Source organism: Phalangium opilio, unplaced genomic scaffold, assembly GCF_054372755.1.
Source record: "Phalangium opilio isolate 3A_F unplaced genomic scaffold, DU_Popi_V2 ptg000390l_1, whole genome shotgun sequence".
In the NCBI taxonomy this organism is placed as follows: domain Eukaryota; kingdom Metazoa; phylum Arthropoda; class Arachnida; order Opiliones; family Phalangiidae; genus Phalangium; species Phalangium opilio.
In genome coordinates this window covers 9,836,193-9,849,807 of record NW_028324234.1, presented here as the reverse complement: position 1 = coordinate 9,849,807, position 13,615 = coordinate 9,836,193, and the positions used below count along the sequence as shown (strand labels likewise).

At 38.8% G+C, this 13,615-nt stretch overlaps 2 protein-coding genes across 2 annotated transcripts; both read right to left on the bottom strand.

Moving 5' to 3' along the window:
• Positions 1-11,080: 11,080 nt before the first annotated feature.
• LOC149597122 (uncharacterized) lies at positions 11,081-11,674 on the bottom strand. The gene has a single exon (XM_089861458.1). The coding sequence runs from the start codon at positions 11,672-11,674 to the stop codon at positions 11,081-11,083; it is 594 nt and encodes a 197-aa protein (XP_089717584.1).
• Positions 11,675-11,933: 259 nt separating this feature from the next.
• On the bottom strand, positions 11,934-12,239 carry LOC149597121 (uncharacterized). Its single transcript, XM_089861457.1, has one exon. The coding sequence runs from the start codon at positions 12,237-12,239 to the stop codon at positions 11,934-11,936; it is 306 nt and encodes a 101-aa protein (XP_089717583.1).
• Between the last annotated feature and the right edge of the window lie 1,376 nt (positions 12,240-13,615).

Below are 13,615 nucleotides of genomic sequence, written 5' to 3'. Positions count from 1 at the left end.
CACATAGCAGGAAGGTGGCACCACTTCATCTTCGTTGTTCGTCGAAGTATCATCTGTAATAGTGAGGGCTAGGGCCTGCTCCTCCACGGATGGGGTAGGTGTGGCTATCAAACCCGTAGTTTCGTTTGATATAGTAACTGACGCTTGAGCGTCCTCCGCATTCTCCGTCTCCTCGGTAATCTCAACTACCAATGGTGGTATAGTAGCTGAAGCTTGAGCGACATCCGCATTCTCAGTCTCTCCGGCAATCCCAACTACCATTGGTGGTATAATAGCTGACGCTTGAGCGATCTCCGTATTTTTCGTCTCCCCGGTAATTTCAACTACTAATGGTCGAGTCGACACGTCCACTAAACCAAAAGTTGGCCCCAATACGTTTTTGGGCGTGAATTAGCCATGGCCTGAAAGGTAAAAAGGTGAACTATAGACAGCTAGTCTCATCACGTTATAATCGTAGTCCGACTGGTCGTGCTTCACCATAGAGCAAGGCGGACAATACGCGGGGGTACGCAATACTAAAATTCTGCATTCCCAACCGGCGGGCTTGGTCGCGATGCGTTTCGAGAAAGCCTGAAATCTGTTTGTAGGATCGCAGCTTTTCCTTAATTGGTTCTGGGGTGTAATAGTACACGTCCCCAATACGACCTCCGGTATCCTTTCTCAAAACTAGTTCCCTTTTCCACCCATACCGAAAAGGAGCCATCAACAAATCGTCCTGAGTATTCAGACTTTGACTTCTCTCCGTGGAAGTCCCCGCCTTAGCTGCACTGTTATTGGAAAAGGGTCAGATGGGGTTCGGTTTTTAACCATGGAGGGTTCAATCGACAAAAATGGTGCTATTAAAAACCTAAAATGGTAAAATCTGAAACAATGGTTCACTGGTGTACCTTAAAGGGTTCATCCGCATGAAAAGTTCCGACATAAACCTTTGAAGTTTCAAATTATCACGATATAAGGTTCTGAGATAAACCTTACGAAGTTCATTTGTATGAAAGGTTCAATTCTAAATCATGAAAGGTTGAATGACAAACCTCTCATGGGTCATATGAAAAAATATTCAATTCTAAATCATGGAAGGGTCAATGCTAAACCATGGAAGGTTCAGGTATAAATCTAGCAAGGTTCATTTAAATATACGGTTCAATGCTAAACCATGGAAGGTTCAGGTATAAACCTAGCAAGGTTCATTTAAATATAAGGTTCAATGCTAAACCATGAAGGGTTCAGGTATAAACCTAGCAAGGTTCATTTAAATATACGGTTCAATGCTAAACCATGAAGGGTTCAGGTATAAACCTAGCAATGTTCATTTAAATATACGGTTCAATTCTAAACCATCAGGTAGTAAGAAAGCTAGCAAGGTTCATTTAAATATAAGGTTCAATTCTAAACCATCGAAGGTGTAGTAAGAAACCATACAAGGTTCATTTAAATATAAGGTTCAATTCTAAACCATCGAAGGTGTAGTAAGAAACCATACAAGGTTCATTTAAATATAAGGTTCAATGCTAAACCAGGCAAGGTTCAGTGAGAAACCTCACAAGGTTCAATGCCATAACACTAAAGGTTAATTTTTATTAAGGTTCAAATTATAAGAAAATTGAAGGTGCTTAATCACAATTTTAAACGTTCAATGATAAACCTTTAGCACGTTTGAAGGGGAATAATAATATATATCACAAATTTAAAGTAACGAGTTTTGAATTTGAGGGACTTACAAATTTCAAATATATTTTTAAAATGTATGCTCTTATGACCACTAAATAATGTGTATATTTGAGGTCGCATTATGTCACCGTTTTTTTCAGTGCACATAGCGGTGTTTTTTAATAGTAACTAAATGAACGATACCACTGTTCTTTAAATATCACAAAGCGGTATATATTTTTTATAATTTTTAGCGCTGTCAAGCTGGAAGTAGCCTATTTCTAAGAATTATGTTTCAGAACCTTTTTAGCTCAAAATGCACTAAAAAATAATTCAATGGACGAAACCATTTTGGGTTGAAAAGGTTGGTTTTTGGTTTTGAGGAGTCGGAAACTTGCTTATTTATAATATTTTGCAAGATTATTAGCACGAATCATTTTCTATAGAGTATTTCGGCTCTCTGCTTTTATTAGAGCTTGTGGGAAGTTAACATGGAGTGATACTACTCTATTGACAGTTTTGGTTTTTTAGTTTGGTCACAAGACTACAGTTTTAGATGAATGTCCTTTCTCTTGGTTTATTGTCTCTTGTACCCTGCTACTTTGATTGAAAGGCGTGATAAGAATATAGTTCACGAAAAATAGGATTCGCGGAAAGGATGGTGCCTATTATAATTCACAATCAGAAACTGCAGATAGAGTTCGGGAATTCGGACGTAAAACGGAGTAGCCCGTTGAATTTGTTTTTGCTGTTTTCGACGCGAACTAACTCAATAGTCAGGCAAAAGGTTCAAACTTTCATCTAAAACGTAAGTACGTACTTACTTTCTTTTTATTAGGTGAATTAATAACCGTTAAATATAGGCAAATCTGTGATTCCTTTAAATTATGTTTTCTCATATTTCGGAATTCTTAAATCAAATGTTCATAACATCGAATAGGTCCCAAAGGTTTCGCTCATTAAATTAAATGTTTCATTTCCGTCCGGGTATGGTCACTAAAGTTAACCACCGAACTATATTATCTTACAGTTGGCAAAGTTTAATCTATAATTTTCACTAGTTCAGAATAGGGATAGATACCATTTACACAATAGGCCAGGCTACGCGGTCTGAAATTTCGTCCTTCAAGAAGCCTAGCTAGTAAATGGAATGAATTATTCTAGTCTCAAAACTATGTACTAGGGCCTACTAAAGATATGACGTAACTATTTTCTTCAAATTTTTACATTTTGACGAAAACCTACTTTTCCAAAAAAAAATAATAGAAGGCTAAAATTCAAGAAATTATCCGATGATATTTATACTTTATGGAAATTCAACATGAAAATGGCGTTACTGGACTTTGGCCTATGGGGCATTGTCAGTGAGACTGAAGAACCTCCTGCAGAATCAGCACGAGCAGAAGAAAGGGAAAGATATTGTCTACGACAGGATCGAGCACTATCGAAGATTTCTATGGCAGTTGATGATGAACATATGCATCTAATAGAATCCTGTAACACAGCTGTAGAAGCTTGAAAGCTTGGAAGCTTCTGGAAGAACAGCATGAGCCCATATCTCGTACACAAATATTGATGTTACGCACAGAACTGCAAAACCTCCGATATACTCCTCCAGAATCAATGGCTGTCTACTTAGCTAGGATGTAAGCGGTAGCGACGAAGTTGACGAAAGCCGGCGCCCGGCGGCACTATTCCAGACGAAGAGATAGCATATCAGATGATACATATATTACCAAAGGACTACGACAACGTGGGTTTTACAATTTGTGGGTTATCCAAAGAAGAATTCACGCCACAAAAGGTCAAGACGTTACATATTGCGGAATATGAGCGATTAAAGCAGCAAGCGAAAGCGGCGACATACCATATATGGTTCTCATCATCGGTCACCGCAAGAACAAACGCTCGTTCTCAAGGACATCGTAACGAAACAAAGAAAGAAGTTGAATGCTACACTTGTCATAAAATCGGCCATTTCTCATGTTGAATTTCCATAAAGTATAATTATCATCGGATTATTTCTTGAATTCAAAAATTGTCGTACCTTCGTTGCCTTCCGTCATATTTAATTACTCGACTTTACCGTGGTGTTAAGCCTTGGTCCTGATAAACAAAAGAAAGAACGGCAAAAGAAGTCAACAAAGAAGAAACGTAAAGGGCAAGTCATGAATTTCTACGCTTCTGCGATGACTGCCAAAACAGATGAAGATCAATGGGTGTTAGACAGTGGAGCCACTCACCATTTTTGCAAGCGCCTGGATTGGATGATCAGTGTGAAGGAAATAACGATAGACATCGATACGGCAGAAAGTAAAACCCAAGCCATAGGAATCGGGGAAGTCCAGCTTGTATTAAAGAACGGAACGCCAGTTACCTTGCTTGATGTCTATTGCGTACCATCTTACAAGAGAAATCTACTATCTGTGCGACAAATAGATAAACAAGGATTCAAGCTCGTAGCATTTCAAGGACGATTCACAATCATTAAACCAGACGATGATGAAATAGTCATAGAGGCACGGCTTCATAAGAACAACCTATATATGCTTGATGCTTCGGTATTACATCCGAAAGAGAGTAGACGTGCGGCACAGGAGGGACGTTATACGTCGAGGTCGAGGCGACGGCAATCGGAATTGGGGAGGGGTGCGTATTTTTTTGTTTTTAACTCTCCGTTGAGTGGGGGAATTATGGGAAGCTAAATGCTTCTGTAAAGTAGCACGTCTAGTAAATGTAGACGAACAGACGGTGCATGGGAGAGTGAGTCCTCGATGCTTTTCCCGCTTATGTCTTAAAAGACTCTGGGAGGGTATTCTCTAAAAATCGAAAATCATTCGGATCACTCCGAATCCTTATGATTCGGATCGGGCTCATTCGGAGTGGACCGAAAAAACCGTATTCTCTAACCCCAATCCTTATCATCATTCGGATACTTCGAAACTTTTCTCTCAATCCAAATGGACGTCACTTCCTCTAAAGCCACGTGTTGATTTTTAAATCACGTGGGGTACTTTTCCACGCCCACTTCTTCCTTATTGGTCAATTTTATTAGGCGCGCTTTAAAATTGAAAGGATGGACACTTTGGTTTTTCCCAAGAAGTGGAAAATTTTGGAAAACGAGTCTTTGAATTGGGAATACATTCAATACAAAGAAAATTTTCTCTTTCGATTTCTTTTCTTAAGATACAAACACGTGCTTCTTTTTTGGTTTGAAAATATTTATTTTTAAATTTCATTTGAACATTAATTTAAAATGGGTGTTAAAGTACACGCCAAGAAACAATTAATTTACGTGGAGTTTTTAGAAGCTAATAGAAATTTTGTAGACATGAAATTTAGCGCTACATTTAGTAGGGCTAAGTACGAGGCCATGTGGGAGGACTTAGCCTCCCAATTAAATAGTTGCGGAGTTGGGGCGACGAAAAATGTTGAAAAGTGGAAGAAGGTATGTTAATTTCCATACATTTTAATATAAGTTTTAACATAATAACTCCGTTAGTGCTTTACGGCATGGAAAGCCAAAGCCTCTAAGGCCAATATTGGCAAGACTGGTGGTGGGCTAGAAGGGAGGATAATCCAAATTTTTGGGAAGGGGTTGGTAACGGGCCTAGAGTCTGTTATTGACGCTGGTTGCCCCGAAGTTCCTACCCCATCAACTTCATCCCTCCGTTCGCCCGCAGCCAACGGTTCCTCAAAGGAATCTACCTCGTCATTTGTTCCGTTGGATGACAACTTTGAGGTGGATGGGGCACCGATTGTCACAATGGTGGTTGGAGAACCAACCATAACTACGCCAACCAGCCGCGAGATTTCCGGTGGCGAATCTAGCGGAAACGATGAAATGGGTTTTGTGTCAAACTCAGTTGCAGATTCTGCAAAAAGTATTTTTATATAGCAAATAATTTAGGATAATCCTGACATTTACTAACAAGTGTATCAAATTTATAGAATTAAATGAGGCACGAAAAAAGAGAAGGGCCGAAAGCCGCATAACGCCCTATGAACGGGCCGCGGGGCATTTGGGGGAGACCCAAACTGCCCAAAATATCGAATATGGAGGCATGAGGAAAGCTCTAGAGTCGATAGCCGCGTCCCAAGCAAAACTGGCTGAGGCGGTAACGACATTGGCCAATGCCTCAGTTAGGCGGGCTAATGCCTTTGAAATAATTGCGCAGGCCTTAAGGGACAGAGTCTGAGCATTGGAGAAGAAAAAAATAGCCCTTTTAAGGGCTACTCGTCAATAATATACTGTCGAAATAAAGGGTTAATTTTTTTTAAAAATTGAGTCTTCACGCATGATGACTTGACCGTCAGATCCCTTATGACGAGGAGATTAGTAAAAAAAAATTGAACTCTTTATTTTGGCGCTATATTGTTGGCCAGTGACACTTGAAGTTCCGATTTAATCTCATATATAGGCTAATGTCGTGAACATGTGCGGAGTATATTGCCTTCTCGTGGCAAGTGTCGTAAACTTGATTTGCAAGGCCGAAATATACACGCTTTCTTAGAATAATATAAATTTCACAAAAATATAATTTATCATAATATAATATGGTTTTTATAAACTAACCATCTTATTACATTATTACTTCCATTAAAGTAAACTCTAAGTAAATGTGTATGAAAACCTTGAAACAAAATTTTTATTTAATATCATAAAAGAAAAAAAAAACAATCTTAGTCCTACGAAAATTAAAATGTAAAAAATTAATAATTTCTAAATTAACTAAAAAATGTAAACATTTTCAAAGAAATATTTAAAAGAAACGTTTTTGAGAAATATGAAAACCTTGAAACAAAATTTTTATTTAATAACATGATAAAAAAAACAATCTTAGCGCTACGTAAATTGAAACGTAAAAAATTAATAACTTCTAAATTAACTAAAAAATGTAAGCATTTTTCAAAGGAATATTTAAAAGAAACGTGTACATTTCGGCCTTGCAAAGCAAGTTTACGACACTTGCCACGAGAAGGCAATATACTCCGCACATGTTCACGACATTAGCCTATATATGAGATTAAATCGGAACTTCAAGTGTCACTGGCCAACAATATAGCGCCAAAATAAAGAGTTCAATTTTTTTACTAATCTCCTCGTCACAAGGGATCCGACGGTCAAGTCATCATGCGTGACAACTCAATTTTTAAAAAAATTAACCCTTTATTTCGACAGTATATTATTGACGAGTAGCCCTTAAAAGGGCTGTTTTTTTAGAGGGTACATCAACGAAAACGACGAACCACTCTGTCCCTTAACCTTCGCCCTTCCGGGTTCCAGTAACCATTACGAGGGCGAACAATGTGAGGATGCGGGTGGTCATCCTCAACGTATGGGGCATCGTCGTCCACTACGTCAATGTCTTCCCCAAGGCCATTCGTCATACACATGTTATGTAAAACAACACACGCCATAACTATTTGTGCCGCGAATTTTGGATTGTAATGGAGAGCCCTAGCCTTTAGCAAACACCGAAAGCGTTGCTTTAGACATCCATTACACCTTTCAATGGTATATCTAGCCTTAAAAAAGCTGACATGAAAATTCCGGGGTACTCTCTTCGGGCCCTATTATGGGGACCAATAACCATGGAGTTAATGGATAGACACTATCTCCTACAAAAATAAACAAAAAATAAATAAATAAAAAAAAATTATTAAAAATTGGGCTTTGTGACTTTAAACTAACCCAACTCAAAATTGAAAAACAAAAAAAAACAATCACACCTCCCCATATAAAATTAAATTGGTTAAAATATTTTGGTCAATTAAATCCGCTCGCAATGAATATATTGGTTGGCACATACTAGCTTCCTATTATTACTTGTAATTTTGTGGAGGTTCAGTTTTTAGTCATGTTAGAGATAAGCAATATAATTAATAATTACCAATTATCCAAGAATAATTTAATAACCCATTTAAGTATGACCGTTCCAAATGTCTTGAAACATTTGAACTGCGGTAAATAAATGAGTCGTGCGTTGACCCCGCGAACTTGGCATTAGCCGCAAGAATGTTCAAATCATAGTCGCAGACTAGTTGAACATTTAAGGAATGATAAGACTTCCGGTTTACATAAGAGCTCTCCGGAAAGTCGGGATCATTGTTCTGAGGTGGCACGATTGCAACGTGGGTGCAATCGATTACTCCGATAGTTCCGGGGAAATTGCACTCATGTTGAAACCTAATTTTGATGGCATGTTTTTCTACCTCCGTTACAGGAAATTTTATGTGCCTCGGTACTAGATGACGGTTTATAGCCCTAGTAACATCTCTTAGACTTCGGCTTACGCTAGATTGGCTTTCACCAAGAAAAATGTTTTGCCCAACATCTAACTGGTATGAACCCCTACCGTAAAACCTCAGTGCAATGAGAACCTAGAAAAACAACGTCGATTAATCGTAAATTATAATCCAATTGTGTGGAACTCGTGAGATTATTATACATTCATTAATGTAGATCATTAGCATTCTATCAATAATTTTAATAGAAGCTAAACAAAACAACCTAATTTAATCTAGTAATTCCTAATAATTTATGCAATTGGTCAAGAATAGGTGGTTCTAACCAACCAGCTCCGTTACAAAAATTATTACAATTGACAATTAAATCTGTGTTAATTAATGTAATCTCATGTATCGAAATAATCCCTTAAATGTATGATAAATTTAACGTTTTCTTACCTTTAAATCTACTGGCAAAGCCGTCGTTCTAATACCTTGTAGAGGCTCGGTCAACGTTTCGCAAAGGCCTAAAGCCATGTCCCGCGTTAACCTAAAATTTTGCCTGAACCGAAGATCATCTAACTACCACGCTTGATTAATTCTCGAAAAACCCTTTGAACTCGTAAGTCGCGACGAGCAAAGCGATTACCACGTTCAAATCGCAAGCAATGAAGCTCGAGTTGAAAAAACAAAGCGGCCATACTAACAAAATATGAACCGCAGCCAAGGTGCCAACAAAAAGGTATGGGAAAAAAACTAGAAAACTCTGGCGGAAGTTCCGCGAATCTAAGATTTATGGAGGGAAGAGAGGCGGTAAAATATCCGAATGCTCGATTCGGCCATCTCTTTCGCCTGCCGAATGATTTGGAGAGGTCATCACCGTATGATTAGGATAAGGTTCTTACAGAATACGTTTTATTTTCATTCGCAGAAATTGACTCCGAATGAAAGGATTCGGATCGAAATTCCTCCAAAAAGACCTTAGAGAATAGGGTCCCTGAACAACAATGAAATTAGACTTGGCTTCAAACAATTTGGACTAAATTTGTTGGAAAGATAACTTTGAAGCCCTATAACGTTCTTGGTTCCACACACCGAATGTTTAGCCTTAACGCTATATCAAGCGGACGACTATTCCTTAAAATTTTATTGAATGCTGAAGAGAATATTTTTGTACATTGTTCAAGTGGGTAAAGCCCGTTACACCGGTAAAGCTACCCTTAGTTCCGAGAATTTATCAGCTCTGAGTCCTTTGTTCATAAAAAGTGTGCGGAGACCAAATACAATGGCAACTTCTAAATCATAGCAAGAGTATGATTTTGAGAATACAACTCATTTGTTGGAAAGTGGGGGAAAAATAGAAATTCATTACAAGTGTGTCAAGAATGAACCAATTTAATCCCAGTTTTCTTTAGCAGCCCCATTTCTTCCACTGTGGAAGGTTAGGTTCACGGTGTAGAATTCTAATTCATCCCACAATACGACTCCTTTTCTTCGCATTTCATGTCCATTTCAATTTACGGAGTCATTTCCACATTTTCGTCCCACCACTTTAGGAAGCACAGTGGCGAAACAGATTTTTGTAGTAACCAAATATCTCAATTAGAAAATATAAACTATTTCGCTACCTGAATCGAACCGCGAACCACAAGATTTCCCAGACACCAGTAGTGAAGACCCAAGCGTTAATGTCGAAGCATCCTCTGACCCAAATTTAAAAACTGATTTCAGTACAGCCGTAACGGAATATGCCAAAAATCTTGGTTTATATTTTTATATTCAATATTATAAAGTATACATTCTAGTGTTTCATTTTTCATAGTTTTTTTTTAATTATTGGAAGACATAATAATTCATTACTATTATTTTGCACCTTGTAAAAATAATTAAGTATAGTATAGATGAGTTCTTTCTTGATTTGTTTATCGTGTGACCTTCGCTAACCACACATTATGCTCAACCCTTTTATACCTTATAGATGGCCGCAAGTAACGTTGTCTTAGAAGACAATTTAATTCCACAAAACAATGACTCTCTGATGATGAAATTGAAAAATATCATCATTTCGGCACTTCTATCTCTTTCAAACAAGGCAAGTGCTGTTGAAAAAGCGGCTTCATTTCTGCTGGAACTCGGTGTTGAATCTTTGGAAGATTTGCAGTTCGTGAAAGGAGGACGTCAAATCCAAAATCAAACGTATCCCGTAAGTTTACATTATCAGGTATTTATATATTATCAAATATTTTTCATTGTCTAAAGAAAACGTTTTACGACTATGTTATAGCAAATTTCATCACCCTCATTCAATCCAAATTGGCTCAATGGATTTACTGTTAATTTAAGTATTTTCAAAAAGATCACTGCACAAAACTTAAAAAACAGTAAAAGATTAAAGGATAAGGAACGTCTTGAAGTTGTTAGAATTATAATTTTAGAGATTTTGAAAGTTTGTCCTAGGCCGGTCTATATATCCAGTTGAAAGAAATAGCCAGGGGATGTGATGAGGTAGATGGTGAGGTGTTAGGTTCAGGGTAGGAGAGTTTTGCGATGCAACTCAAAACAAGAATAGAAAATATGTCAAGTGACAAGGATAACGAAATTCCATCTGTAAGGAAATCTAAAAATTGTAGCAAATATATATACAGGGAGCTCAGTTGCGCCCCTTCAGATTCTGTTGATAAAGGAAATCAAAGAGAAATCGCTAAAACAGCCCAAATGCAGCTAAAAAACCCACGTCACGAGGAAAAGCCAGATTTAGATACGGTTAAACAAAAGTTATCCGAAGGCTTATTTTGCATTAGATGTAATTGAAACAAATTGGCCCTTTCTTTTTGACATATACGGGATTAAAATTCATTCGAATTTATTGCTTAAGAAAAACATATTTGAGCTTTTCGAGTCTTTTCTATTGACAAAAGGCCCAAAAATATTGGGATATTTTATTCACTTAAAACATAGGACAAAATCTAAGATCCCACTAAAGCGAAAAAGTGTAGAAAACAATATCTAACGAACCAACGGAAAAGAAAAGACGGTTTTGGATGCGCTTGCGCAATACGATGCCAATGCCGAGCCCAAGAGTCAAAATGCTATTGCCACGATAATATTGTGTTTGCTAGCCCATTTCAATGAAAACCCAGACACATTATTTCTATGTTATGAGGTATAATATTTGGTTTTGATGAGATATTTGACAGTTTAATTAAAAGAGCGATATAAGCCTTCGTAGTTTGTCCCGCGTTCTTAACGTACACGGATCCAGCGGTAAGTCCATCCCGGTAATTTCAAAGGAAGGAGCTTCGGTGACTCTGTCTCTTGGCAGGGGGGCCGTAAGTTCGCTGGCCGGCTGTGCCTTCCATTTCTTACATACAATGCATCGATTTAAAACTTTCTTGGCAAGTTGCCTTCCCCTCACTATCCAAAATTCTTCTCGCGATTGAACAAAGGTATCCGAAAGCCCTGAATGAAAGACTCTTTGATGGACGGAATTCAATTGTAGCTCTGAGAACCGGTGTTGGTACAGAAGAAGAATCGGATGCTTTTCGCTATAACTGAAGTCTGAAGCCTGCAACCGTCCCCCTACTCTTATTATTTCGTTTTCGTCCAAAAACGGGTTAAATTCTTTAATTTTCGAGGGGTTGGTTACTTTCTTCTTGGTCTTCAGCGACTTCAATTCTTCGGTGAAGGCTTCAGCTTGAGTGCGTTTCACCCAATGTTGTTCAGCGCTCATTAATTCTGAACTTAGTTCTCCCGACTTCTTCTTTCTAGAATTTCGAGTGTTATGTCCGAATCTCATGACCCCAAGCTATAATTCTGACGGGACGCGATATTGTACTATATTTATTTAGGTCCAAAAGTTCCACCTTGTCCTCTACAGCGCAACTGTGCTGCGCGACTTCTTCCTAACATTTTCGCTTCTCGCTCTCGATTATCTGATTAATGGCTGTATCAGACTCTTTAAATTTATGGTTCGACACGGGCCATTGTTCTTCTGGCAGTTCTAGCCAATTTGGGCCGTTCCACCAGACTTCGTTTAAAATCAGTTCTCTGACGCCTTATCCTCGACTTGAGAAATCCGCTGGATTTTTCTTTCCTTTGCAAAACATCCATGTTTTGGGATCTGCTAATTGCTGTATCTCGGATACTCTGTTCGAGACAAACGGTTGCCATTTCTTAGCGGTTCCCTTTATCCAATGCAGCGTCACCAGGGAATCGCTCCAAAAGGTTGTCCTCTCTTCCTGAATTTCTAGTATAGCTTGTAACCTTTTAGTTAGCCGTGCCCCAATTAGTGCGCCCATTGGTTCCAATCTGGGGAGCGTTATCTTTTCGATGGGACATACTCTTGTCTTCGACGCCAACATGCTTACACCGAATCTTCCAGATGTTGTCTCGTAGCGTATTTAAACAACGGCGCCATATGCCCGCTCGCTTGCGTCAGTGAAACAATGCAATAGATATTAGCGTTTCGTTATCGTTGCTTATTGTTAGTAAATAATACGTTCATGTTTGTAATAAAAAAGGTTAAAAATTAATAGTACGTTACAAATGAATTTACATGACAAGGCTTAAGTTACATTACGTTGTGATCAGACTCGTATCTACAACGAGAGTGCGTATATCGATTTATCCCTTTCCTCTCCTCGTGGATGGGGAAAGGGGGGGTGGCGGGAGAAGAGAAAAAGAGTTATGTTCCTTATTGCGACAGTGTCGCCATCTATCTTAGCTTTATCAAATATCATAGCTAACATTCGACCAATCCTGACTAACTAAATCCCCAGATTTACACATACAAAAAAAAATAATACTTGAAACGGTTACATTGGAATTATGTTACATTGGAATTAGTTTGTACTTAGTTCCTACAATAGTCCTTGAGGTAAGTCGGTTGTCTTCTAACTCGAGGGACGCGTTTTGGCGGCTGACCGTCATCAGGATCATGTTCGTTAGTGGAGCCTGGTTCGGCTGGATCATGTTCGTTAGAGGAGCCTGGTTCGGCTGGATCATGTTCGTTAGTGGAGCCTGGTTCGGCTGGATCGTGTTCTTCGATGGATACCGTGTCCACTGTGTCAGCTTGATTGTCGATGAACTGGTTTTCAGCTGCACTTTCCTGAGTGTCGTCTATCTCATCTTGGTCGTGGAATAGGAACCTTTTCAGTTTTTCTACCGGAGCTGTGTTCCGGTAGAACTTTTGAGATCGTTGGTTTTCGGGTAAGTCCTCAATGAGATATCTATCGTAATTTAAACGTTTGGTGACTATGTACGGGCCACGATACTTAGCAGCTGTTTTCAACGATAGTCCAGTTGCTTGTGGGGGTCTCTCGACCACCACCAAATCGCCTGGTTGGTAAGTCTCTGCTTTAGCCCGTTTGATATTGTAGCGTTGGCGTTGCTTTTCCTGGTCAATGCGAAGTAATTGACGTTTGAGAGTCGTTTCGTCGAAGTCGATCGTTTCTTCTAACGTGTCTTGAATCAAATCGGAGGTTGGGTTTCGTGATTGGAAGTTAAAAAGAAGAGAGAAGGGGGTGCTTTTCGTGGCATTATGGTACGTGTTATTAATTCCCCATTGAATCTCGTACAAATGGGTATCCCAATCGCGCTCATCTTCTCTAATGCACATGCTGGCTATAGCAGGAGTTAACTGTCTATTAACTCTCTCTATCTGGCCGTTGCCACGTGGCGTTGCTGTCGCGTTTACGATGTGTTTGACGTTCGACTTTTTACAAAGGTCTTTGATCGC